The 26,782-nt window shown below is 37.7% G+C and overlaps 1 protein-coding gene across 2 annotated transcripts in view; it reads left to right on the top strand.

Annotated features, from left to right (window-relative positions):
• The window catches only part of MAP3K15 (mitogen-activated protein kinase kinase kinase 15), an 81,867-nt gene that overhangs the window by 8,214 nt on the left and 46,871 nt on the right, over window positions 1-26,782 (top strand). The window contains exons 2-4 of one of the 2 annotated variants that reach the window (XM_072934423.1): window positions 16,873-17,012; window positions 20,370-20,393; window positions 25,435-25,506. In XM_072934423.1, the coding sequence (XP_072790524.1) occupies window positions 16,873-17,012; window positions 20,370-20,393; window positions 25,435-25,506 (236 nt within the window). The remainder of the gene's footprint in view (window positions 1-16,872; window positions 17,013-20,369; window positions 20,394-25,434; window positions 25,507-26,782) is intronic. The other variant, XM_002193331.6, reaches the window with a different exon arrangement.

Here is a 26,782-nt window from a genome sequence, read left to right as displayed (position 1 = left end):
GCTTCAGAGTAGTTAAAGTTTTGTCTAAGTCAGTAGTTCAACAACTGTTATGTCTTGGAGCGCAAAGCCCAGTGGGATTCACGACTTTAAAATGTGTACCCAGCTTTTATTATATTGAAGGTACATAATCCCAGCCTTGGTTAGCATAGTCTTTATTTAACTGGAGTGGGCTCTGATGACAGGCAAAAATCTGAAATGTAATGAAGTAGTAATGACACTGTTAGGACTACATCCCTAGCCTTCTGCTGATGTGGGATGGTACAGCTAAATCCAGCAGTAAGAGAAGTACTCCAGTTTATCACAGCAGAACTTACCCCTCTGTCTATTGTAGTATATACTGCTTTTATGCTTAAATTTTGTTTAAAAAGACTTCAATATCTCTTTAAAACAAAGCACAAGGAGAAGACTCTTGAAGTGCTTTTTAACCTTGTTTTAAGCTAATATTTTTTTATTTTGTGTCATGTTATGGAGGGAAATTTGTCTGGATTCTTTGCATTTTGTGGGCTTTTTTTTCTGTTCAGTAAAACAACCCTTTATGCACAGAACTGTAGCTCAACCACAGGTGATCGAGGGCATCTCAACAACTTGAAGAGTGTTTATCACATTATAGATGTTTATCACGTGATTTCTAAAGCTTTTGAAGTGTATGCCAAAAATAGTAGTAGTTCTGGAAAACAAACAAACTTCCATGTAAATCAGCGTGATAATGAGCTTTCTCTAAAATTTTTCAGTTTCCTACTGGTGTTGGCAGTGCTTTCCATGAATAGTGGTACTTTGATGCCTCCAGACAAGTCAAAACCAGTGATAGATTTTATGAAACTGATTGTGGGGAAAACAAAAGGGAAGTTACTTTTTTAAACTTGGGGTAGTGAATTATTTGCCACTTGATTGCTGTCCTTTCTCCCTCCTTCCCTTTAAACTTTTTACAAGTATTTAGTAGCTAGATCAGCCACAAGAAACTGTGCTGAATCAAGTGTCTTTGCCTTAGTCACAGAAAAGCTGCAGGTTTTTGTTATTGCAGAAAAATATCTGCCCATAATAATTTCACTCAGCTGAAGATTATCTCCCTTAAGTCTACTGTTGCTGCCTTTCACTCACAGAAGCTGAAGAAAGAAATTTCTTTCTGCTAATTTGTGTGTTGAGGGAAACATTCCTTGTTAGTTTTGCCTTTGCTTGGAGAGTGACAGTGTGGAACTGGTAAATGAGAACAGTACAAGGCTGTATTCTGTCTGTGTGTTGCTTTCTAACAGTGCTAGACCAGTCATTGCAGTTGTGTTAATCTTAGTAGCTAATAAAAATTTGCAGGAGAAAAGCTGGTGTTTACAATGGTGTTCCTGTTTGGTACTGGGCTGCCTTACTTAGCAGAGCTTCTGCGTGCACCATCCTGTTTCACACAGTAACTGTCAGCTTTTATCAGCATCAGCTCTGCCTTCTCTGGAACTGAGATACTTGTTTCAGATATTTTCTTTGCCAGTGGATGTTTGGTATGCTTCAGTATTTTTAAACCCAGTTTGAAAAGAGGACATGATTACCGAGCTCAAAGCCAGGCACCGTGCTTGTTTTTACTACTGCTGTTTATGGGGCTTAAGATAACAGACAAGTTATGGGTTGTTGTCAGCTGGAGAAAGCTTTCAAATCAGAATGAAGTCTGAAAATGGTTGAGATGGATTTCTTGATTTCATGATAATTAAATTGTGGAAATGATAAACGTAGCTTTTTGCTTATTATAGTAACAAAATTAGGTAAGTCTTTGTATTGTTTTGGGAAAACCAGAAACTGCCTTGACTTTCTGGCTTGTGATCAAGTCAAAAAAGAATGCTTGATTATTTTGGGGTTTTTTTTTAGCCCTTTAATGCCTCTTCAGATTCCTAGTTTTGCAGTCATGCCTCTGTTATGGTATAATACAAATTCTAAGAAGATTAACACATCGATTTCCAGAAGTTTGGGTATTAAGGACAATTTTAAAGATGAATATTCAGAATTTAGCATTTTAAATCTAAACTTTCTTGTATCCTCTTACCATGACAAAGTACAGGTTAGCCTGAGGATATTGGTAAATGATAAACTTGACATGGCCCAGCACCCCAGAGAGCCAACTGCACCCTGGGGAGCATCCAAAGCAGTATGGCCAGCAGGGAGAGGGAAGGGATTCTCTCCCTCTGCTATGATGAGAATCCCTGCGGCTCTGGGGGCCCCAACATAGGAGGGATGGGGAGCTGTTGAAGTGAGCCCAGAGGAGGCTGTGAAGATGGTCAAAGGGCTGGAGCACCTCTCCCATGAAGACAGACTGAGAGGATTGGGGCTGTTTAGCTTGGGGAACAGAAGGCTCTGGGGAGACCTTATAGCACCTTGCAGTGCCTAAAGAAGGCTACAGGAGAGCTGCAAGAGGGACCTTTTACAAAGGCTTGCAGATAAGCCAAGAGGGAAGGCTTTAACCTAAAATGGGGCAGGTTTAGATTTGATACAAGGAAGAAATTCTTTACTGTGAGGATCGTGAGACTCTGGCACAGACTGCCCAGAGATGTTGTGGGTGCCCCATCGCTGGAAGCGTTCAGGGCCAGGTTGGACAAGGCCTTGAGGAAGCTGGACTAGTGGAAGATGTCTCAGCTCATTTCACAGGAGTTGAAACTAGATGACCTTTAAGGTCCCTTCCAACCTAAACCATTCCATGTTTTTGAGGTGGTGCACAGTGCTAAATGCTGGAGACCATGTTTAGAGGTTTGTTGCAAAATCACAATTTCATGTGGTTCCTTTTGTCTCAATCACCATTTAGAAGTACGAATGTTCCTCTTATTCTTTAGAGATCTTAGGAAACAGGTTCCCCTGTGCTAACAAACAGTCTGTGTTCGTGCTTAATATTCTCTGACTACATGCTGGAAGTGTGCTGTATTTATAGATTAGTTAAAGACTGATTAGATAATGGCTATGATTTAAGAAAGACCAGCTTCTACTAAAGTTCTAGATTTTATTGATCTCTATGTAGTGTCTTGAAATTGATTTCTCACATTTTTAATGGAAGCTTCCAATTTTTTAAATTACAGCATTGAGTGTTGTATGAGGATTTTTTTCAGTAGCACATGCAGGCTTTTAGACTGGCATGTAAAGCTTGTACTGTTTACAGGAAAGATAAAAATAGCAGAGTGAATCCACATCTGCCCAGCATCCGGAATATTGTATCAAGGACTCAGTATCTGTATGTGAGTGCAAGTCTCTTGGCTCACAGATGATGCCCTGGCTTTATGTAAACATTATCTGCATTTGCACTTTAATAATATTGCCTTTCCTCAAATAAGTTTTTTTTCTGTGCATAACTGACTGTGCTTTATGTGGGTCCTAAATGACAGTATGGGAATCCATCAACATAAAGAGGAAATCTATAATATAGTTATGAGGTGGGATACCTCAGTTTGGTACATAAAAATTCCCAGTGGTAATGATGGAGATGTCTCTTGATATTTGTTTTTAAGAAACATATTTGGGAAAAAACCAAGAGATTCAGACTAAGAAAGTCTCACTCTTTTTATATGCTGTATTTTTAAATAAAGAAAGGAATAAGGTCTTAGTTTAACCCAGACTTATGAGCTTTAGTGTACTGAAATTTTTTTTCTATTATAATTCCTTGTATTTTGATTACTTTTTTGAATATATTTTTGATTATATTTCTTTGATAAGAAGATAAATATCAGCATAATTTTACTCCATTTTTTTTTAATATATGTTGTTGGCCGGTGTATGACCTGTGGGAGATGTGCAGATTTAGCAGATTTTTTATGTTCCCCAGCCAAGGTATTCAACATTAAATGATGGCTGATTCTCAAATGGTTTAGTTTGGATAAATGTCTAAAAGGTTGAAGCTTATCTAACCTCCTTGGCCTAAAAATTGATTTGACTGCAGCTGGGGAGAAAGGGACAATGTTCCTTGTTGAATTTCATACTCTCTTTGATTTCACTTAGGCCAGGTTATCCAGTTATGTAACCTTTTTTTTTTTTTTTTTTTTTTCCTGAACTTCATTCTCTTTGATTGCCTTTGATGACCCAGTGTAGGAAGTGCAGAGGTGTAGGAGAAGTTAAATAAAGTTCACCTTTCTCATGCCACACACCCACCCCCCCTCCAATTACAGTCAAGGTTCAAATTAGGTTCAGGCTTGGGGTGTTTATTCTGTGTGCTCTCAGCTGAGTGGCTCCACTCTAGTGCACTGCAATGGAAATGGTTTTGTGTGAGCCTTGGCACGCTGCTAGTGCAGCAGGCAAGTGTGAACTGCCTGCTTTTAATTTACTCTGCTGTTTCTTTTCTTCTCTGATACTTAGTAGGGCAGAAAAATGTCCTGCAGAATTAATAGGTTCTTTGGCTCGCAGAAAAAATTTAGGAAATAGCGTTTTTAATGACTCGGCATAGTGAAAATTATGTATGATGTGAGGCAGTTACTCATTATGTCTGTCTAGCATCTATATCAAAATTTCTAATATACTGAGAGTATATAAACAGGGAAAATTACTGAACAGGTGTCTTCAGATAATCTGTAACAGATTAGTGTTTTTAAAGTGTTCTGGATACTTAGATTTAAAGCAAGAAATGAGTAATTTCTGGAATCTTCATTTGCCTACATCTGTGAACAAAAAAAAATCAGGAGACAAATGTGGATTGTTTAAATACTCTTTGAGAAGTTTAAAATGCTGCTTCTTTACTATTCATTTGTGTATAAAGGTTGGATGAAAAACAGAAATACCTGTCTTTTTGAGGTATGAATCAGGCATACTGATTGTTTTGTAGATGCTCAGCTGTTTTGCAGGTGGAAGACCACAGATGCTGAATCAGACTATTCACGTTCTAAGTCATACCAAGGTCCAATAGGAAGTGAATCACTTAGGTAAATTATTAGGAATTTTTTTAGCAGTGAATAGCTTAGGTAAATATTAGGAATTTTCTTCTGTCTGAAGGCATTTGGTTTGTTACCAAGTACCTTTGAAATGAAGGCTCTGTTTTTCGAAGTCACTGTTTCTGTTTTAGTGGGGCTTTTTTTTCCTTCTGAAACTCAGTCTTAATAACTGTCTGGTGAACAAACCCATCTCTGAAATCCCAGTTTATGTGACTAGGCTAGCATCACACAGCAGCTGTGGGGTAGGAAGAAGCAGATATGGAATTCAGTTCCACAGGCAAGCATTCAGCTGCTTAAGCCATGCTAATGCCCTTTTGATTCCTGTAATGTTGTCATGGTGTCACTGCTTAACTCAGCAGCCACTGGAGCTGATGGGAGCTGCTCTGTTCCCCAGGTACCCCACAGTCACTGGTCTGTCATGAGCTGTTCTCATGGGGTAATCCCAGCAGGCAGCTAAACACCTCTCACTCTCCAGTAAAGCATGAACATTCTCCTTAACCCTCCTGTTATTGGTGATATTTGTAAAAACATTTTTGTTGTCTGTAATGGCAGTAGTCAGATGAAATTCTAGTCGAGCTTTTGTGCTTCAAATTTTCTCTTTGCATAATCTCGTGACATCCTTGCAGTCCTCCTGAGTGGGCTGCTCCCTCCCTCCCAAGCAGGCTTGGAGAGAGAACTGGAAAGTGAAACAGATTGTGGGTTGAGAAAAGGACAGCTTCTTGTAAGGCAAAAGCTGCTTGTGTTGTGTTGTTTGACACCAAGGCCAGCTCAGGTTGGGCCACTGCTGCATTTGCACTGCTTTTTGTAAGGCTTCTCCTCCAGTGGTTCCTGCTATAAGCAGTTTTTATGACATGCAACTCAAATCATGGTTGCAGCCATGTAAAGGTGTATCTATTAAAATCTGCAGCCCTGCTTCCTTTGGACCAGACCATAGGGTTTAAAATCGCAGTGAAAGGAAAAAAAGAAAAAGAAAAGTTATTCTATCTTACCCAAAACCAGCACAGCTGTTTAAAAAAATTATTAGAATGTTAAGATTCTTCAGTGTATTTTACCAATAATTAGATAGTCAGCATCACTATCTATCTGTCTGTCTGTGATAGCATATTTCACAGTATATGGAAAGGAAGGATTGTTTACCCTGAAACTGGTAATGATTAATAGTTTTTGCTTTTTATCTTGTACATGGTCAAGTGATTGATGTCAACCTGAAACAGCAAATTGCTTTAATTTGACAATTTTTCCCATTTTACTTGGGATGGGTGCTGGTTAGAAGGTTTAGATAACAGTAATTTTAAATGTAAGTATTTTGTTTTGGCACTTATGAAATATGATTATAATTCAGTGTGGATGATTAGAAGAGACATGTACTATCTCAACCTAGAGTCTTTTTCACTGTTTACAGAATTGGATTTTTAAGTTACAGATGCAAATGTCTTTGTTACACAATATGTAAAAAGGGAGTTGTCCTGAAATTAAGTTTTTAGCTGTTATTTCTTTGAATTGTTGCTAAGTTTAACAGTTTCTTCAAGTACTTTTCCAGGACAATAGTGTGAAGCTGGTAGCTGATATCACTCACAGGACTTGTTAGCTACAGTGACAGAGCTTCTGTCTGCTACTGTCCTAGCACTGAGTTAGCCAGAAATTGCCAAATTAGAGATAGGTTGATGGATAAGGGGAGAACAGGACAATGAGAGAGAGACTCAAAGACAGTGGATTATGTGAAAGAGGTAGGAGTTGCAGGTAGCCATAAGCATTCATCTGCCTGAACCACGAAACCACCAGAAAAGGCTAAGATGCAAGCAATGAGATCTCTCTCAGTTTCTAGCCTGGGATCTTGACAGTGTAGTTTTACAAAGAAATTATATAAATATCGATCTCTTGTGCACGTCACAACTTTTAAATTCATTTCTTACCAATGTGTAGATCTTGGCAGGATCCATCTGATATGATTGTGGTTGATTATTTAAGATCTGTGACTGTGATCCCAGAATGGGTAAATTTTTACAACCCTTCCTCAAGGAAGGGAGGCTGTGTAAAGGGGTCTGTTCTGTGAGTTTCCAGGGCCAGTGTGTGTGGACGTTATCTTTTTGACTTTGACCTTTCACACTACTGTGAGTTAACTCCCTCAGACTTGAGTTGTGTTGTTCCTGGGACCTCACAAGCTATGGTATGAAAGGAAAAATAAATAAATAAAATAGAAGGCTAAGTCTATTACTATCTTTTATATTAATGTCTTTGTCTTGCAGGGAAATGCAATGCTTATATTTGGCTTGAAGGTCTTTTTGCTGAAAATTTAACTCATTTGTAAACTTCATCCATAGGCAGGGAGGTTATAGTCAGTGCTTCAATGTAATTAAACCAGTTATATGAGTAAGAGCAAAGACCCTGGGCTGAGATAGTACGTGCACAAACACCTCTTAAAGAGCAGTCATCCCCACAATTGTATGATAGCGAGTGTCAAAACAAGCAACACTGTAAACTAGGACTCATAAATGAGCTCCCAATTTATGGAAAACTCAAGCAAAGATTAGGTGTTTGAGAGATCTCTGGAGATCTTAGGTGAGGGTTTAAATTGTGACAGTCCTTCTCTCACAGGTAGTGAGAATTGTAAGTGAAGTGCTCATGAGAAACATCTATAGTCCTTCTCCATTGGCTTTTTTGTTGGTTAACTGGTGGGAGCACATCCAGGGAAACATCTGCTGAGATTACATAATTCTTGACTGGAATGCCTCAGTGATGAATGAAATCCTTCAAAGCAGAGCTGTGAGGCTCTATGGAAGAGGTGTCATGGCACTGAGCACCTTCAGTGTGGGTGTCTGCAGGTTCTTGCACTCCCCTCATAGGTAGTGGAGAGAAACTGGCCCTTCTGAGCTGCAATTCCACTCCTGCAGTTGGCTTCTGGCAGATCAGGGAATGGGGCTGGAGAAGTACTTTTCCTCTCTGTGCTGACAATGAAGGCAGTGATGACAGCCTTGCCTGAGAGCAAGCATGCCCCTTGTGACTCTGACCAGCTCACTGCCAATAACTTTGCTTTGGAACGAGCAGCATTTCATGAGGCTAAGAGAAGTTACTTCCAGACAGCTTCACCCATCTGACAAATTTCTGATTTGGTGCTTGAAAACAGTAAGGTTTCTTAATTTGGCGTTAGAGGATGTTTAACAGTGGCCAGAAAAATAAGTTCTCCAAGACAGTCTCAAAATTACATGAGTTGGTTTTAAATAAATCTCTTAAAAAGAAAGACACAAAACCCAACAACCTGAAGCAAAGACTGGCAAAGTTAAAAAGGACTGAAAGCAAAGCTTTGTAATGGAAAATATTAAGCAATTTATAAACCTAGGCATGCACTGTTTACTGTGAATTATATATTTCCTAATTTCTGCAATTCAATATTTCAAGAAGAGTTCTTTGATGATTAGTTCTTTGTTTCCTTCCTTCCCTAAACTGCCAACTGTAAAAAACAAAAAACCAACCAAACAACAACAACAACAAAAACCCAGAAAATTCACAAATTATGCTGCCTTCTGAGAGAGGTTATTTTCAGGTGTTTCCAATCTTACAGTATTTTTCTTCTTGATACTTTTTTTCCTATGCTAGTTCTTGTGGGTGCTGGTTGTATTCTGATTTGGCAGAGTCCGAAAGACTCTCCCTGAAGATCAGTTAAATAAATAATAAGCATAGGCATTCTATCACCACAATTTTTGCTTTTCTAGATCAGTAGAATTTCCCTGTTATCTTGCCCTGTTTGAAACTTAGTTTTGCTGTGAATTTAATTGTATTTACGTTTCTAAAATGTTTCTTACAGCTTTTGCTCTCAAAGGTTTTTGAAAGGGTCCCTGTTTTCTTTTAAAAGAATAGTTTCCAATATGTAATTTCAAGGCAAAAAGTAGAAAAGCTTCAGATGATGTTTCTAATGAATAAGAAAACTCCAAAACATAAAAATAAATGAGAACTCGGGCTATAGATCAACTCCTAGAACTGGCAGTGTTGCTCACCTGCTGTAATTTGTTCTTTTCCTATCAACTAAAGTGTAGTTTCTTGGATGATATAATTTTTGGAACATTTAGATATTAAGGAATATATATCAATTATAAATATGACACAAATACTTTACTGTGTTTTAGAAAAAAATGAGTTATTTTTGATACTTGTTTCTCCTGAGTTGCCATAAGTGTCACTGAAGCATTAAAAATATGTTCTAATTCTATTTTTAGTGTGTGTTCCATGTACCAGAGGACAGATGAAAGATGCAGTATCTGTAAAGTAACACCACAGCACTAACATGATTACTGGCTGCAATGTTCAGGTCTGAATGTAACCCTATTGTGGAGTGGTTTGTACGAAAGGGGGATTTTGTACAGAATTACAAAAGCCAGAGATGAGCATTGGCCCCTCAGTCTTGTCTGTTCTGTTATTGTGCATGGTTGTCTGATTTTCACAGTATGATCTGAGGGTTGATTTTGCTCGATAGGAATTGCCAGTGAATCTTATAATGTCATACATTGCTAAGATAGCCTAAGACTAAAATTTCCAAATGTTGCCAAAGCTAGAATTTGAAATCAAAAGGACAAAAGGTTACAGGTGAGAACTGATTTCAAAACCAAAAAGTTTCCCTCTAGTTATGATTCAACTAAGTATTTAAAATTAATAAGGGTTTTGAGTAATTAAAATAAATATGAGTTTTGTATTCTTTACCTACATTAAAATGCTGTCAGGCTCTGTGTGCATGCTGCTGTGCTGGTTGCATTCATCATTAGTTTCACTCCAGCTACGTGTGCCTCTGTTTTTGATACACTGGATTATTCTGTTGTCTGCTTCTTTGCACTTCACATTTCATCACCTGCAGCACAGCTGTCCAAAAAGTGGCTCATTCCTGTGCCATTTCAGGCCACTGGGGGTTCTCTCAGGGCTTTCACTAGAAGCTGTATGAGGCACTCCTGTTATCTGAATGGGGAAAAAAACTGTTCCAGATTTCTTACCTCCACTTTCAGACTGTATTCAGACTGTAAGCACTACAACTTTTCTTGGTAAGTTTTAACCATTCTGGTAGTTTAAAACCTGCATTATTTCAGCTTTTTTTTTGCCAGGAGCTGAGAGGATTGAATTTGAGTGTTCCAAACTTTTCATGTGCAAAGGAAGGAGGAGCTGCCTTGCTGGGCGACATGAAAGGATTTTCTAGCATCACCCAAATGCTGTGGTTTGAAACACATTCAGTTGTCAGCTGTTCCTCCTTCTTTACATGGATTTGTCTGCCTTCCACACAAAGACCAGCTGGCCCACTTTGCTTAACATAGCTGTTCCTAGAATTGTCTCTGGAGGTGGGACTTGTCCAGTGTTGATGTGTTGTGCGTTAAGTGGAGCAAAGCAATCACTTGAATTGCTACAGTTAGTATTGCTTCTGGGTGGTAGAAAAATTAAAAGTTTCTCATCTGAAAAATTAAGTCTTTTTTGTTTCCTAATAATAGCAGAGCTCAGGATTTGCCTGGTCCTTTCAGGAAAATTATTTAACAGCAAACTTTCCTTAGTGACGAATGCTGCTGCTGCTCAGCACTCGCTGCATTCACATTCACTGAGCAGAGCAGTTTCACAGGGAAAGATGTGAAACTGGTTTTCAGAGCAAGATTTGACATGCAGAAAGGAGGAAATGCAAAAGAGGGATCTGACTTCCCCCGCTGTGTTTGTGGTTTTAAGAATTCTGGCTCTTATAACTGTTAGGTACTATGTGGTTGCCTTCCATTTTGCTTGGTGGGAGGAGAAGTGACACATTTTGGGGTGTGCTGGCCTTTATCTTTAGTAAATCCCTTTATGTCATGAAACTTGTGGCAGATGTAATGCCACAACTAAGTAAAGGCAAATGACAAGCTCAGCTTGAGAACAAAAATTAGAGGTGTTGCTCTGCTTTTTTAAAATAGCACAAGTCTGAAATTACCACTTTACAACAGTTCTTGTGTTTTCCAGAGAAACCATGGAAAAGCACCTTTCAGAATTTTTGCCACTTGATGCCCAGCTTTCCAGAATGCTTAAAACACGTAACAAGTCCATTAGAGCTGTCAAAAGTAAGATAGAACTACGTTTAGGTTTTGCTTCATTTTATAGTCAGTGTGTATATGGATAATGTACCAGAACTGTAATTCTCTGTTATCTTCTCAAGATAACAATAATTTTAAAATAATGAATTAAAAAATTATTTGGCCAGTATTAAAGTTTTCTTTGTCCAATTTGTGGTTAGTATCATTAATAAACCTGATAATGTCACTTTTTTTTCAGCGCTTACTATATGTGAACAAAAAACAATCTTTTTTCCCACACTAATATGAGGATTCATACCTAATTTAATTCTCACTTTTCCTGTCCTTTGAATCACTTCCTTTTGCCTGTGAACTCAACACCCTTTCCAAAGGAAGTGCCCTCTGTGCATCAAAAAGCTTCAGATATCCAGTGTGCATGCTTGTGTTTCCTTTTCTGAGATAGGCAGTAGGCTGGAATTTGCAGTCAAGGCTCTAGCCACTGTAGGACTCTTTTGCAAAAGTTGCAGCTTATAAAACAATATTCTTCTTAAAGATGCTTTGTAAGCAATTTCTGAACTATTACAGTTAATTTTAATTTTAGTATTTATACAGAAGTGCAGATTTTAATCTGCAAGAAGATGAGTGTAGCCTGAAATATATGAAGTTGTTTTTTAAATGCTGTTTAATGTGATTATAACATATACAAGTCTATATTGCAGGACAAATCATTACTGAATCGTTGGGTTTTATTTTTATTATCAATTCTGGCCCTGTAGCAAACAGTGATGTTAGCAAAGTTTGTGCTATAATATTGCAAACCTGAAAAGGTTGAATTGAAATATCAGAAGTTCCTAAATTTGAAAAAAGAGCTTTGTCTCCTGGGTCTTTCAGCTTCTAAGGCAATATGTGGGTTTAATTTGGTGCTTTAGATTGTAATTGGAAAAATATTTTTTTTCTGATAAAAGTAAGCAGATTTTTACAGAATACCATGATTATAAAGTAGTAGGATTTAAATGAAACTTGATGCATTATGAGAGCCATAGTATCATCACAAATGTTGACAGTACTTTTACACTTACATTGGTTTGTGCCTAGGAAGTAATGGAGGGCGCTGACAGTTTGTTGGTATAACAAACTGTGCTGAAAAATCACCTCAACAGTCCTCTTGGTAGTTGCTAGAAATGTGCTTTATTGCCTTGAGCTTCCCAGTTTCTGGGAGTATGGGGTGTATTAAAGTTGAGAGTGGTGTGCCTTTGGTTTTAGCTGAAGTGGAAGCTGCAAAGGGTTCCTGGTTTTGAAACACACCAAGTTTTACCATAATTATTTCCCTGTAAAAATTTGTGTATTGTCTTTAAAGAGCTGTGCAGAAATCAAAATTAATGTGTATCATAAATTAAGGATTTAAATTTCTTTAGGAGTATTGTTGTTCTGAAGAATTTGACAGTTTTGTTTACTGGTTTTCAAGGAATTACATATTTTTTTATTTATTGACTATGATGCAAGTAGCCAATCAACTGAAGCAATACTAATGTAAAGGTTCATAATTTGCAGGGTGCTAGTGAATTACAAATAACTGAGTTCTGCATTTTCCTCCAATAAGATTTTTATTATCACGTTAAGTTTGGTGGTGTTTTTGAAATCTATTATGTATAGAAAGATTCCAATGCTGAAAAATAATGAATCCAAAATAATGGATCAAGGTTCTTGCTCTGCACAAGGATAAGGCTGGATGGAGGTGAGTCTTAGATTAGAAACTGAAAGCAATGCGGACTTTTTTGGACCTTTTTTTTCTGTTAGGCCCTCTAGATTCTATTTAACTGTCAGCCTGTTGCAGGCTATTTCTTAATTTTATTCTGTTTTTTACTTTTCAACTTACAGATCCCAAAAGCTGATACCAAAATTGTCCTTTTGGTTTTGCTAACAATTCCACAAATCATAAAAAAGCCATGTGAAGACTTGTGATTTATTTAGATAATTAAATTATATTATGTCTTCAGATGCATTTCAAGAGAGAGAAATAAGTCCTCTGGTCTTAACCTGTTTAATAATGTTTTCCATGTTGAATTATTTATTAGTTTCATAGTGTCCTATTTTACCACAGTTAATGATCTCTAATCTTCATTTCAGTTGTCACAGTTATTTGTCTCTTGCCTGCTCTTGTAAGACACACTAGTGTTAAAATATGTAAACTGTAGTATAAGAAATGAATTATGTGCCATCTGCTGCAACAATGCAGAGACCTAATCAAGACTATAAGCAACAGTGCTGAATTACCTTAATGCACTATAAATACACACATACCATAATCATTTTACAGTGGAAACAAAAGCCTAGACAAGTGAACTGCAATCACAAAATAAATTGAGATCAGTTTCTGGGTTCATGACAAAAATTAACTTCAGGATGAAAATAGTTTAATGGGCAACTACTAGAGAATAAAATGAGTTGAAAATATATGATATGCTTAAGAAGAAATGAGGGAGAACACATTTTGATGGATATGCTCTTTTGAACATGAGTTGCTACTGCAGAAAAGAAGCCATAAGTTTAAATATTCTGTTCCAGAATAATTTGAAATTGGTCATATGCAACATTAAGCACATACCCACACCTCCACTGCATCTGGGGGGATGCATTGTACAGATTTTCACTTGGAAGCCTTCTGTCTTTCCAGAGGGGCTGTACCTTCCCCTGCTCTCCTTCCTTCCAAACATAGGAAACCCTCTCTATTGGTGGTTTAGGCCTGTGTGAAATATTTAATTATGTAACATTTCTCATACGTGCCATTGGCTTTTGCTTCACCCCTGTCTGTAATGGAGGTTGAACTTAAATTTGTCAAGGGAAGTCCAGAAGTGCATTTGGCTGACCAGGCTCTTTTATTATGGAGAATGGGAGCTGAGCATGAACTCTGATTGACTTATATTTCTATTCATAAATCAAGATTTGCAAAGCACATACTAGTGTTGAAGTTGTTTCTTTTAATGTGTCTCTGGAAGTTTAAGGAAATTCTTATCTCTCTTATCAGCCACGCTAAATGCGTGGTTGAAGTGCAGGGCCACATATCTTGTTTTTGAAGAACGGTAAATGAAGAATTTTAGTGTAAATCATGAGAAAAAAGTAAGATAACTGAAACAGAAGTATTTGTGATGTCACATGCTGGCTTTGTTCATTACATGACTCACAAAACTGCCTTTCTCTGAGAGGAGAGATGCACCCCTGGTAACAGTAGTTCTGGAGAGTGTGCTTAGACCCAGCCATAAGCGACACTGAGCTCTGCCCTCTCGGCACCCCATGCACTGGGTGCATCCCAGGGATCTCCTCTTTTTATAAGTGTTTACTGTTGGTCCTGTTTTCTCCACTCAAATTTGCATTAATTTCATGGGCCTTCTGTGCTCATGCTGCATTTCACTAGTGTATTAGTAAAGCTGATTTGTAAGTAGATCTTTTTCCTGCCTGCTCCAAGCCTGCTGCTGTTACTCCTGGAGGAGGTCTTGGAGAGCTCCAGAGGAATGCAGCTCCTCATCATCTCTGCTCTAGCCCACAGCCAGGAGCACTTCAGATGCTTTGCCTCTGTTGTGTCATTCCTTGACTCCCATGCTCAAGCAGAACCCACTCAGTTATATTCCTGGAGCTTTTTTTTAACTTGAATGCATGTTTTTGTGATACATCTTCGTCTCTGTTACTCTTCATTTTATTTTATCATGTTGACGCCTGTGTTTGTGAGGTGTGCATAAGCAAGGAAAGCCTGTTCTCATAAATCTTTTTATAATGTATGAATTAATATCTAGGAGATTAATAACTACCCTTTTAAATGGAGATTCTTACTTCTGTCCTTATGTCCATTTAATGTATTTTTGGTTCTACTTACATTGCTATGGAGCAGCTATCAACAGAAGGCAAATTTCATTGTAGATCAGATGTGGCAATGAGCTGTGTATAGCCTTGTTTCAATGAACTCTGTTACAAATCATTGCTCACATTATATTGTAAAATGCAATATCTGTACACTATCTGTACACTGCATTATCTGAGTTCCCGTACCAGAATGTTGATTTTGATTTCACAGTACTCTGATTCCCCAGAAACACTCATAGAAGCAATAAAAAACATTGAAGCTCCTAATTTTTTCTCCAGGATGGTATTTAATTCTCAGTCTGCTAGTTAGTTTCTCTTAAATTTGTTCTGCATATGATTTATGTTTTCCAAAAGGATTTTTCAATATTGATGTAATCTTGATTCTGTTGAGTTTATGGAGCTGGGGTTTACTTCTTCAAGCTCTCTCAGTTTACATAACACTATGGTGTGCAATACACTAAGAATTTTATTCATGCTGCAGGCAGCTGGCTAAACATTGGAACTGGGAATATCATCTGTAGATGGTGCAGAATTTGAGTTTTATATGAATAGGGGCATTTTCTTATGCCATGACTTTGTGCTGGTGTTTTGTTTCTTTGGATGGGGAGGGAGGTGCATTTGGATTTTTTTGTGTGTTTTGTTGGGGTTTGGGATATGGGGTTTGGGATATGGATTATGGGGTTTGGGGGTTTTTATGTTTGTTTGGTTTTGCTCCTGAACAGTGATGTTTTGATCTTAAAGCAGGTCTTCAGACTCAAAATGTTCCTTGTGCTTTAACAGGAGTCTCATAGTAATCTGAGGGACTGGCTGACCTCTGTGTGGTGTGTCAGAATAGGCTGATGGAATTGTACAGGAGCATATATTCATTGCAGGTTTTTCCAAGAAACTGCCTACTAAGTTTGGAATATTGATTCTTGTGATGTGTAACCTTGGTGCGACCAAGGTTAACTGGCTGCTGCATTTGGGTCTCAGCCATCAAACCTGCTTTTAAATTTCTTGTTTACTGGTAGTTCACTCCTCTGTCTTTCCCTGTATGTATCAGGCACTGTTACCCCTACAGAGATGTAGAATTTTCTGTCCAGCTGCACTGAGTCTCTGGAATCTGTTTTGAACCTCAGACTCCCCTGTGGTTTCAATGCCAAGACTCTGTTCTTATGAATACTTTGGATTTCAGTTCATCCATCTATCCCAAAGTGGTGAAAGGAGACATATACATAGATACAGACCTCTAAAAATCTTTAAAGCAAAATTTTCATAGGAATACATAGGCTATAAGGATCAAGAAATAAAACCTCAGCATTAAGTGTCCTATTCTCCAGCTACCCCTTCTTTCTGCATTGCTGTTTAGGTCTATATGAGAACAAAATTATGAACTCTGAATCTTTTGTCAGTGTCTCAGCTGTTCTGCATAATATGGGATATTTCTCATTAGCTCTCTGTATAGCTCTTCTTGCACAGATGTAAATGTTCTTACTTGTGTTTCTGACTTTCTTTTCTGACTGGAACACTAAAGAAAAGCAGTGAAGTCGTGCTCTGGCTACTTGTGATTGAATTCCCTCATTGATGTGCCCCTCCCCGCCCCCCTCCATCTTGAACATCTTGCCTGTAGCTTTTTAGAGGCAATTTTTAGAGTAATTTCTTTTTCTACTCTTTAGGAATTTCCCATTCTTCAAACCTCAGCCTCTTAAAATAAACTTGATCTCACAGTTTTCCCTGTTTTTCTAATTTACATTATTATTTTTAGATGTTTCATCCTGAATATTTGAAACTTCTGTCCTATGGGTGTTCATGCTGTCAGGCCTCAGGGAGCAAGTGCAAAATTGCTTTTTTACCCGCGGCATTCCTGATGCTGTGATTTCAAAGCCTTAAACAGGATTGATAAACTCAGCCTCACAGTTAGTGTAACACTGTGCTAATTTCATAAGTGGCTCTTATTTTTTATATGAAGGGTGAAATTTACTTCTCTCATAACAAAATGACCCTCATTTGAAAATGTTGACTTTGTCTGTCCAGTGTGTGTGTGTGTGTGTGTGGGTAATTTCAGGATTTATTTTAAATCCCATGTAGGAATAAAATTTGGTTTAAGATTATTATTTTTTAGCATTCTCTCTTCTTTTCGACTTCTCTCATTTCAGATGTTGCAGTTGTGGACATGAGTGATATTTCCAAGCAACCATCACTGTTCTACCACCTTGGCGTGCGTGAAAGCTTTGACATGGCCAATAATGTTATTCTTTACCATGACACTGATGCTGACACTGCTCAGTCTCTCAAAGTAAGGTTCTCACTTCACAATCTGCTTCATTTCAGAAATATATTTATATCTGATCCTACAGTGTTTGTGTTTTTTTGAAACTTAGATTTAATGTAATTCTTGATAGCTATATAATTAAAACCTGCTAAGAAAAAGCAACTATTAGCAAAAACAGTAATAATAGAATAAATAAATGCTTTTTTTTTTGTAAGAAAATATCCATAGTGTGGTACTGATTTTGCTTCAGGTAGTTAGACTTGGAATTGAGAGTACAGGTCCGATTTTTTTCTCTTCTTTTCCTTCTTTTAATTAGAGTACATGTAAAAAAAAGTTATGGCCTGTATAATAATAACTTGAACAAGGGCTGTATTGCAGCCTACTCCTATGTAAGCACTTCTGTCAGATGAGGTTTGTATTCCCTAGGTGCTGACTAGCTAAGACTACTAGAATCTCCTTTTTATTGATGTTTGAAGATAGGAAAAGACATCCTCACCAAATCTTTGTATAGTGCTGTTGTTCATTTTTATAGTAGGATAATACATGATATACACTTAAGTCCTGAAATTGCTATTCTGGATGCAAGTCATATATTGTGGATGTTTCTGCCTTTTTCAATGCAGGTTCTCTTTATTTTACATCACATTTAGACTTTAAGACTTTTGTCCTCTGTATCATCTGTTGCTGCTTTTAATATAATCAATTTTCTTCCTACCTTCACTGAGAGAAACTTTGTTCATGCTTTGTTGTTTTTTTCCTTATTTTGAGTTATTGCCCCTTGCTACTTTGTTTTTTTCCGCACCATTAGTGTCCAAAAATCCTTTTTGGAGCTCTCCAACCTCTCTTGATCCTGTAAGAATTTTAAGTCTCCTTTTTCTCCAGAAAAGCTTTATTCTGTCATGGCTTCTCATTCCTCTTCTCTGCTCTCAATGTCTTTGATTTTGCTCTCATGTGTCTATAACCCATACTTCCCTTCTTCATGTGGTGGTCCACATACACATTCACATTCCATGTGGCCTGGAGTCCCAAGAACTCAGAGCTGGAGCCTGTCACACTCTTTGCTCAATGAGATTATCTGTGCAAATACACTCTCAGGTATTACTGGCATGTCTCCTTTCTTCTGTCTAATCAGGGTGAGCAGGCATACAGCTTTTCTTCCACTACTGGTAATACACCTGACTGCTGTGAAATATTTCATTTTTATTTTTCATTAACACGTTTTTATCTTTCTTTATGCTGTCACTCAGATGTTCTGATCAATTTGGTGTTCCCAAGGATGTGCCCAAGTCTGGGAAGCACAGGCTAGTTGTTTTCTATTTGTTGCTGCCCAGTGAGGATATTAGCTTTGATTTTTACACTTCATGCCAAGGCACGTACTCAAGTCTCTGCTCCATAACTGGAGTGTTGAAGAATTTCCAGAATTACATACATCTGTGGTTGCATGCTCAGACTGATTGTTGCCAGGGCTTGCAACTGCTTTGCACTGTCAGTTCTAAGCCTTTTTTAAAAATAATATAATTCTCAAATCTAGAGACTGGGGAACACCAGAATTTGACTAGATCACTTAAGGCCAGAAAAAAACTATTATCTGCCTTCACCTTTCTTCTTCTAGGAACTGTGTCAGTGACACTGATAATTTACTCGTCCCTCAGTTTTTTGCATAACCTCCTTGGCCTAAATAAGCCCATGGCATATCTTAGATGGGATCATAAGACGATTTAAGTTGCTGAATCAGCTAGGAGAGATCCTGTGTATCAAATGGTTTAAGCTGGACACTGAGACAGGGTTCAGTGTTCCTCTTGTCATTGGTATCTCTTCATCAGTGGAGCCCCAGTTCAGTGCTGGGTAGCATTCAAATATGCTAATACACCTTTCTAAGGAATATTTCAGAAGGTAGGCAGGGACTGTTCCTGGGATATTTCAGCAAAGAACAGTTCATGACACATGTCATGTCATAGGTGCTGGATGGTTTCAGAAGAGGTATTTCTCCCTATTGAGAAAGATTTGACTGCAGTAGATAAAGCTCTTTTGGAGATACTTGCTTAGCTAGATAAACATTAATTTTCAGATATGTAGTATTTCAGCTGTCTAAGCCTTCCATCACTTTTGTTATTAAGTATTTTATTTGGCTTAAGGAGTTTAGGCTAATTAGATATTCCATTTAGTTTTTAATACCTTTTTGATCCTCTGATGATGTTTCTTTGTTCTGAAGTTTGAGTAATTTGGTCAGGGTTTTTTCACTTTTGTTATTTGGGCCTAAGTAATACCTTAAAATGGTGCATAGACTGAGTGTTATAAAGGCAGTGTTGATGTTACTGCTGTTACTTTTGCTGAAGATATGTGAAGTTCCGGCGACCTGACTTTGTACAAGTTATCTTAGGAGCCATCCTGAAATTGTCCCAAGAGTTGTCTCTTCAGTTTCACCTACATTCTTTCAAAACAATCTAGTTCTGAGGATATAAAAGAGTATGTAATCTGGGTTTCAAGAGAGTCATATCTATAGAGCTAAACCTCTTAAATCCCCCCTGATATTTTTGCCTGTTTTTGAGGAAATGGGTGCATGGGTATGATAATTTCTAGGCAGTGGTTGTCCAAGTGGATTTCAGGCTGTCAGATATGAAATTGCTCAAGCAGGTTGTCAGAGCACATTTAATTCAATTATACTGACGGCTTTGATTAGAAACAAGTCTATATCTAATATTTGTAGCATGGCTTACCTGGAGACCTCTTTAGTTTGACCAAGAAGTGTTTATTGAACATATAATCCATCACCCAAGAGAAGAGAAGGTTACTTACCAGCACCTGGAAGTCTCTGAGATCTGGTTTACATGCCAAATAGTTTATCATCTGCTTCATTGTTTCAGTGTCTCTCGTTAGATTTTGAGATGAGAATAATTTGAGTGTAGAAGGAATGTGTTGATGTGTACCAACCTGTGTAAGAAAGGGGCTTAGGTATCTGAAGGATACTCTTTCAGAGAGAAAACCCCTCCATCTTTGAATGCTTTTGTCTCAAAAATGCTCAGAGTGTGACTGAGTGTGCCCAGTGTGAGAAACTCCAGTTACTGCTAGGTACAACTTTCTTCATTTTCTGAATACTTCTTGAAGTAGGTTTCTTTACTGAATTGTTCATTTTTTCCTGACCTGAGCTACTGAGACTCTTCTTGATGTTGTTCTTTCCCTTTACTGGGAATTTACTGTGGCAGGAAATCTGGATTATGCTGTGAAGAACACATTTGTGTGTGTGTGTGTACATATATATATATGTATACATATTATACATATACATATATGTATATGTATGTATAGCAGTGGGTTTTATTTGAAATAATAATTCCCAGTAAAAACAAATAAACATTTATATTATCTTTTTTCCCCCCACAGGATATGGTATCTCAGAAAAACACAGTAAGTATTAAATCCACATTCATTTTAAAACACAAAATGAAGATCCTACATTTGAAGTAACTCTAACACCAAAGCTGCCACATGTATATATGCTCTGTATGATTAAAGGCAGTTGTTTTACCTATCTATAATTCATACTTTTTGAAAGCTCGTTGACACTCCAAAGTAACGCTATATTTTAAAGTTACTTTTCCTTACCAGTTCCTTTCAAAGTTGTAGAAAAATGCCAGTAGATATAAGTTTTATTTGTATATTACAGATCCAAATATAAACTCAGAAATTCAAATTCTCTTTTTCCCTCTACCATTATCACCCATTTGTGCAAATGTAGATGTTGGTGATGCCTTAATGGGGTTTGCTTTTGTATCTCAAACAGCTTTGGCTTGTATATACCTGTTCTCTAACTGACAAATTCACAGATTTACTCTAGAATGCTTATTTCTTAGAAAAGCTTATTTCCAAAGTAAAAATATTCTTACACTTAATGCAAATACAGCCAAACAAATAAGTTAGAAACAAGATAAAATGTTGGAGTTATTAATGCTTTTTGAAATATATCACAACATTTTATATAGTTGTATATTTTGCCATAGTTCACACCATGTCAGTGGTTATTTTCATTAAATCCTCCACACTGTTATTTTAAGGACTACTGATTTTACAAACCTCTTCCATTTATCCTTTCTGTTTCCTTCCATTCACCATATAGTTTTATTTTCTTCTAAGCAGTACTGAGCAGGATTAAAATAAGAAAGTAGTCTTAAGAGTTTAATAGTAATTTTAAAAAGAACTAGAAGAAAAAATGCATTAGTCACAGCAGTTTATTTTGAGCTGCTGTGTTGACTTGGCCACAGTGCTCCACATAGGCTAAAGATAGATCAGGTTTAGCACATGAAAATGCAGGTCATCCTTCCTGGCTGCCTCAGGGATCTTTGAACCAGTTTGACCCCTGTGGTGGGAACTGCATTTACTGCTCTGTGGCTCTGTGAAGGGGCATTCAGAATGTGGCAGATTTGCTTGTGAATGCTACTATCCATTAGCTGATGGATGACCAAAATTTCAGGAGCACATGTTCTCTCTTCCAGAGCAAGAGGGGAAATTGTGAATGAGCCATTTGGTGATAATACCAGACAATGGAGTAAATGACAAAGGGGAGCATGGAAGTTCAACCTAGCACAATCAGATTAGCAGCATACAGTCTTTTCTTTTGGCAGATTCTTTTCCAGAAAGGTAGGGGTTTCCCTTCACACTGAAGAGAGGAAAATACTGAATCACAGAGTATGCTGAGTTGGAAGGGACCCACCAGGATCATTGAGTCCAGCTCCTGGCCCTGCACAGGACATCCCTAAGTCACACCATGTGCTGAGAACCTTGCCCAAACACTTCGTGAACTCTGTTAGGCTGTTGCTGTGACCTCTTCCCTGGGGTGTCTGTTCCAGTGCCCAACCACCCTGTGGGTGAAGAGCCTTTCCCTGAGATCCAACCTAAACCTCTCCTGACTCAGCTTTGGTTCCAGTGACATGGTTTCTATGTGAGGTCTGGTGTTGGACCTGTAAACACCTTGTGGCTAGCAGAAGGGGCAGGGAGACATCCCTAAGCTAGGATCCTGATTCCTTCTTTAAAAAGGAGGGATTGTCTAACCCACTTTCTTCAAGTGTTTTAATTAAGAAAAAAATTGTGATTAAAATACAGTGAGATAAAAAAATGAATTACTTTAAATACCAAATATGGATTCTTGACTTCTTTCTATTATTTGAAATTGTTCATACATTCTATTATTAGATAAACATGCTCCCATATTTCATTCTTTTATCAGTACTTTTTATTCAGAAATTAGAACAAACTCATGAGCAAGCTAAATAATTCACAGGATAAAGCTATGGTTTTTTAAGTCAAAGATGACTTCAAATAGACAATTGCCTTCCCCTCCTTTCAAACTCAGTGAGTTGTGACAATAGATTTGCAGTTTTGCACTCATCCAGTATGGTGCCACTGCTTTATTGATTGGTTAAATATTTTACAACTGTAGGAGAAATGTCTTATTTCAAGTGAATTGCTGTGCTGTGCTTGTTAAGTAGGTACATAATTGACATGAATTTGTTATATCCAGTCAAATTTATAGTTAGATAACCATTTCAGTTTAATTGCTGAATGTTTAGATGCAATATTTAATTTCTCTGTAGTAGAGCTTTGTGTTTTCTTGTCCTGAGTGGAAAATGTCAGTATGCCTCTGCCATAACTGTGGAATAACAGAGCTTAAATATGCTTTTTATCAGGAGCTGGAGGTATGGTGGAAAGAGGAATAGATATCTCCTGAGCCTTCCTCCAGCCCAGTGGTAGCCACAGGAGTATCATTGCAGAAGTCCTCTCCATGTTTTACAGGCTCTGTGTCCATGCATCTGCAGGGTATGTAAGGAAAGGGGAACAACTCAGATTGTTGCCAGGCACAGCACACCTTTGTTCCAGTAGCAAGAGGCTAGCTGCTGTAGTTTAGAGCTTTCTCTGAGGTTTCCCTGCTCTCACCTTTCCTATTTATCCTACAAATCTTGCATCATCTACAAAGGTGCAGAAAAATCTTATCATAGAGGAGATGTGGAGCCATGTTGAAGTTGCAGAGAAGGTGAATGTCTAGTGTGTCATCAGGGCAGTTTGCTTTGTGTATCACAAGAAAGCCTTGAAGAGAATTAATATTTTCCTTGTAGAGGAAATATTATTCTAATACAGCATTGAGGAGGAGGCAAGAGCAAGCAAACTGGACATGAAGCTGAAAACAGTGCAGAGAAAAAAAAAAATCAGCAATTCAACTGAGAGTTGGCCTGAGTATAGCTGATCTAACAGAGTAAATTTACAGCAGACAGCTGCAGTGGTGTGAGCCTGAGAGATTTAATAGCTTACTGTCTGAAAAAAGAGAATGAGTAGGAGAACTTCCTTCCTTCCTTCCCTCCACCATCCAGGAATGCAGTTTTCACAGATAAGATGGAGGAATGTGATTCAATTCTACTTGACTTCCCTAAACAAGCAGTACAAATTCTGTATTGATAATTTATTGCATACTTGGATGTGAAAGGAAAGAATAATTTTCTATGGGAGTTCAGTTCCCAGGGAAGAATTGCCCTGGCATGATATTCAAGATCAAGATTCTGTGTCCCATTAGGGAGATTTCCTTCTGTAGAGCTCCTCTGAGCTTTTGAGGACATTTCTATTAGTTTTAATAAAGACTGCACAGCTTCCTTGTTTCTGTCAAAATTATTATCAATTACATAAATGGTAAATATGCAGTCTTGCAGAACAGGTGCCATTATGGAATAATGGACTGAAGAACAGAGGAAAGAAAATTACTTATGGAAAGTGCTTGTGCTTTGGAATTTCTTTAGATGTCAGCTGAACATTGTTTTACTGGAGAAATGAAATTTCAAGGATTTTCAAAAGCAAAAAATGCTATTTAAAAAAATAATCTTTCCCCAAATCTATGTAATAGACAAAATCTATTGGGAAGTTTTTCTATTTTGATTCAAATTTTTTTTTGCCATCCTTGACTTTTTCTTTTAAGGGAGAAAATTTTATATGCTGCTACAGGATCTTAAGAAATTATGAATAAAAAATGTTCAAGATTAAGTGAAGAAAAGAGTGAACAAGGGACTTTAGAAAACTGCTGGAGTCAGGAAGCAAAATATGCAGTAGATCTAGGAATGGTTGCACATAGTTTGATCCATTCAATTTGTTTGAATGAGGCATTGAAAATACAAACTAGAACTTTCCCTTATGCAAAAAGTATTATACCAAGTACAGAATCTAAAGAGAAGGACTAGTTGTTTCTTCTGTTCTTTAGTTTCTAATAAGCCTGAAGAAATTTTAATAACCCTGTTAATTGCATTCAAGGAAGTTGTTTAAAGGAAAGTTGGCTGGCTATTAAACCAAAAGGTTTATATTATTGTATACTTAGGCCTGTGGGCCTGGTGAAGTATTTTTAGAGACTTAAATGGTTATTTTTCATGAAATCTTGTAGCAGCTCTTATATTAAGCCGAGAATTATGTCTGAGCCATGGAGGAGTCATTAGCAAAAATTCTTCTTGATCTAAAGGGAACTGGATTGCAATTTATCTTTGCCACAAGGAATTTATATGTTGAAAAATCTTTTTTTTATTGTAATTGGCAGAAAGTTTCTTCAGAGGTTTCGGTAGCTGTTCAGTAGCTGTATATACTGTTTCAAGGCAATGAACATTTAAGAAAACTAAATAGTTAGATTCTGGCTCTTGGACTCATGTTCTCCAGTTAAGTAGCCCCTGTGGATTGTAATGAGAGCCAAGACTGAAGTATGATTACATTATATGAATTTAATAGTCCAAAGGGGTATTACTGATGAGTAGCTTTCTATTTTTTATTTTCTGATTATTTTTACAATGTATAAAAGTTTATATGATACACTCTTTTAATGATATATTTCTAAAAAGGTCTGAGGTAGCAGAAGTGTCAAAAGAGGTTGTAAAAGGGCACAGAATGAAAGAGGAGGAATTAAATACTTAAATTCAGTAATTTTTCTTTTTGGGTGAAAAATTGTTCAAAGGCAATGGGTAACCAAATAAATGCTACTTTTAATGCTTTTAATAATTAAATATGCCACTGTTACTTTAGGTAGTGAAAACTAAGGCTTTTGAAATTTCTGTATGAAAGTTAGTTTTTACAGAAATATTACCATCTCAAGCAATATGTAGTGGTTGGATTATAGTTAACTAATCGGATAATGAATCTGACAGGTTCATAAAAATAAGATCTGAAAACATCTTAATGATGACACAGGAGATATATAGACATATAAATAATATAAATAAGAGAAATCCAAAAAATGAGATAAGAGAAATGCCAAAGTTGTGAACTTTTCTTTGCCTTGTAAATATAATCTTGCTGCAAATATCTATATTCATTTTCTGTTGATTCTTTCTTTAATTATTTCTTTATTCATGTGTCCTGTGTGTCTTTTTGTTTCTTATGGTGTTTTGTGGTGGTGTTTTCCTCTTTGTTGTTTTATTTCAATTTGGAGTAGGTTGCCAACCTCAAAACTTTTCTTCGTGTTCAAGTACCTCCTGAATACCACAGTGGTAATCTAATAGGCAAAGTATGTATCACTTTAAATCTGCTTTCTTTGAATAGATATGCCATTCTTTCACTGTGTTTCTAGACATGTAAACATGAATAAGGATGATGTAAGAATATTGCTTGGCAGGGTCTTTCCTTGAAGGTGATTGGAGTACTTGCTCTTTGCAAGCTAGATCTCAGAAATTTAAACTGTTTGTTTTGTGATAATCTCTCTTCCCAGTTTTTACATAAAAATACTGCATTTATTCAACTTTAAAAGAGGAAGTATTTTTTGGAAGTTTATAATATCTTAGTCACTGTAGTAGGTTGACTGTGGCTGGATGCCAGGCACCCACCAGAGCCACTCTCTCACTCCCCTCTGCAGCCAGACAGGAGAGAGAAAACAGAACAAAGGATTCATGAGTTAAAGACTGGGAGAGGTCATTCACCAAATACCATTATGGGCAAATCAGGCTTGAATTAGAGATATTAATTAAATTTCTTAGTAATAAAATCAGAGCAGGATAATAGGTAAAATAAGACTTTAAAAACACCTTACCCCCACCCCTCTCTCCTTCCAAGCTCTACTTTCTATTCCAGCAATGGGAGGGAGACAGGGAATGAGGGTTAGGGTCAGTTGATCACAGGTTGTTTCTCCCACTGCTCAGGGAGAGGAGTCATTTCCCTGCTCCAGTGTGGGGTCCCTCCCACAGGAGACAGTTCTCCATGAGCTTCACAAATGTGAGTCCATCCCTCAAGCAACAGTTCTCCACAAACTGCTGCAGCATGGGTCGTTCTTCCATGGTGTGCAGTCCTTCAGGCACAGCCTGATCCAGCATGAGTCCCTTATGGGGTCACAAGTCCTACCAGGAAACCTGCTCCAGTCTGGACTCCTCTCTCTGCAGGTCTGCAGGTCCCTGCCAGGAGCCCACACCAGCACTGAATTCAGATGGGGTCACAGCCTCCTCTTAAACATCCACTTGCTCTAGTGTGTGGCTCCTCCACGGGCTGGAGGATCTCTGCATCCCTGTGATCCTCCATGGGCTGCAGGGGCACAGCTGCTTCACCACAGTCTTTACCATGGGCTGCAGAGGAATCTCAGCTCCAGCATCTGGGCACCTCCTGCCCCTTCTTCTCCACTGACCTTTGTGTCTCCAGCATTATTCCTCTCATATATTCACACTCCACCCTTCTGTGACTGCAGTTACATCTGTGCAATAACTTTTTTCCTTTTTCTTAAATCTGTTAGCACAGAGGAGTTACCATCATTTCTAATTGTCCCAGCCTTGGCCAGCAGCACATCTGTCTTGGAGCTG

Source organism: Taeniopygia guttata, chromosome 1, assembly GCF_048771995.1.
Source record: "Taeniopygia guttata chromosome 1, bTaeGut7.mat, whole genome shotgun sequence".
NCBI classification, from domain to species: Eukaryota; Metazoa; Chordata; class Aves; order Passeriformes; family Estrildidae; genus Taeniopygia; species Taeniopygia guttata.
Note: the sequence above shows the minus strand (reverse complement) of the source record. Positions and strands in the feature narration are given on the sequence as shown.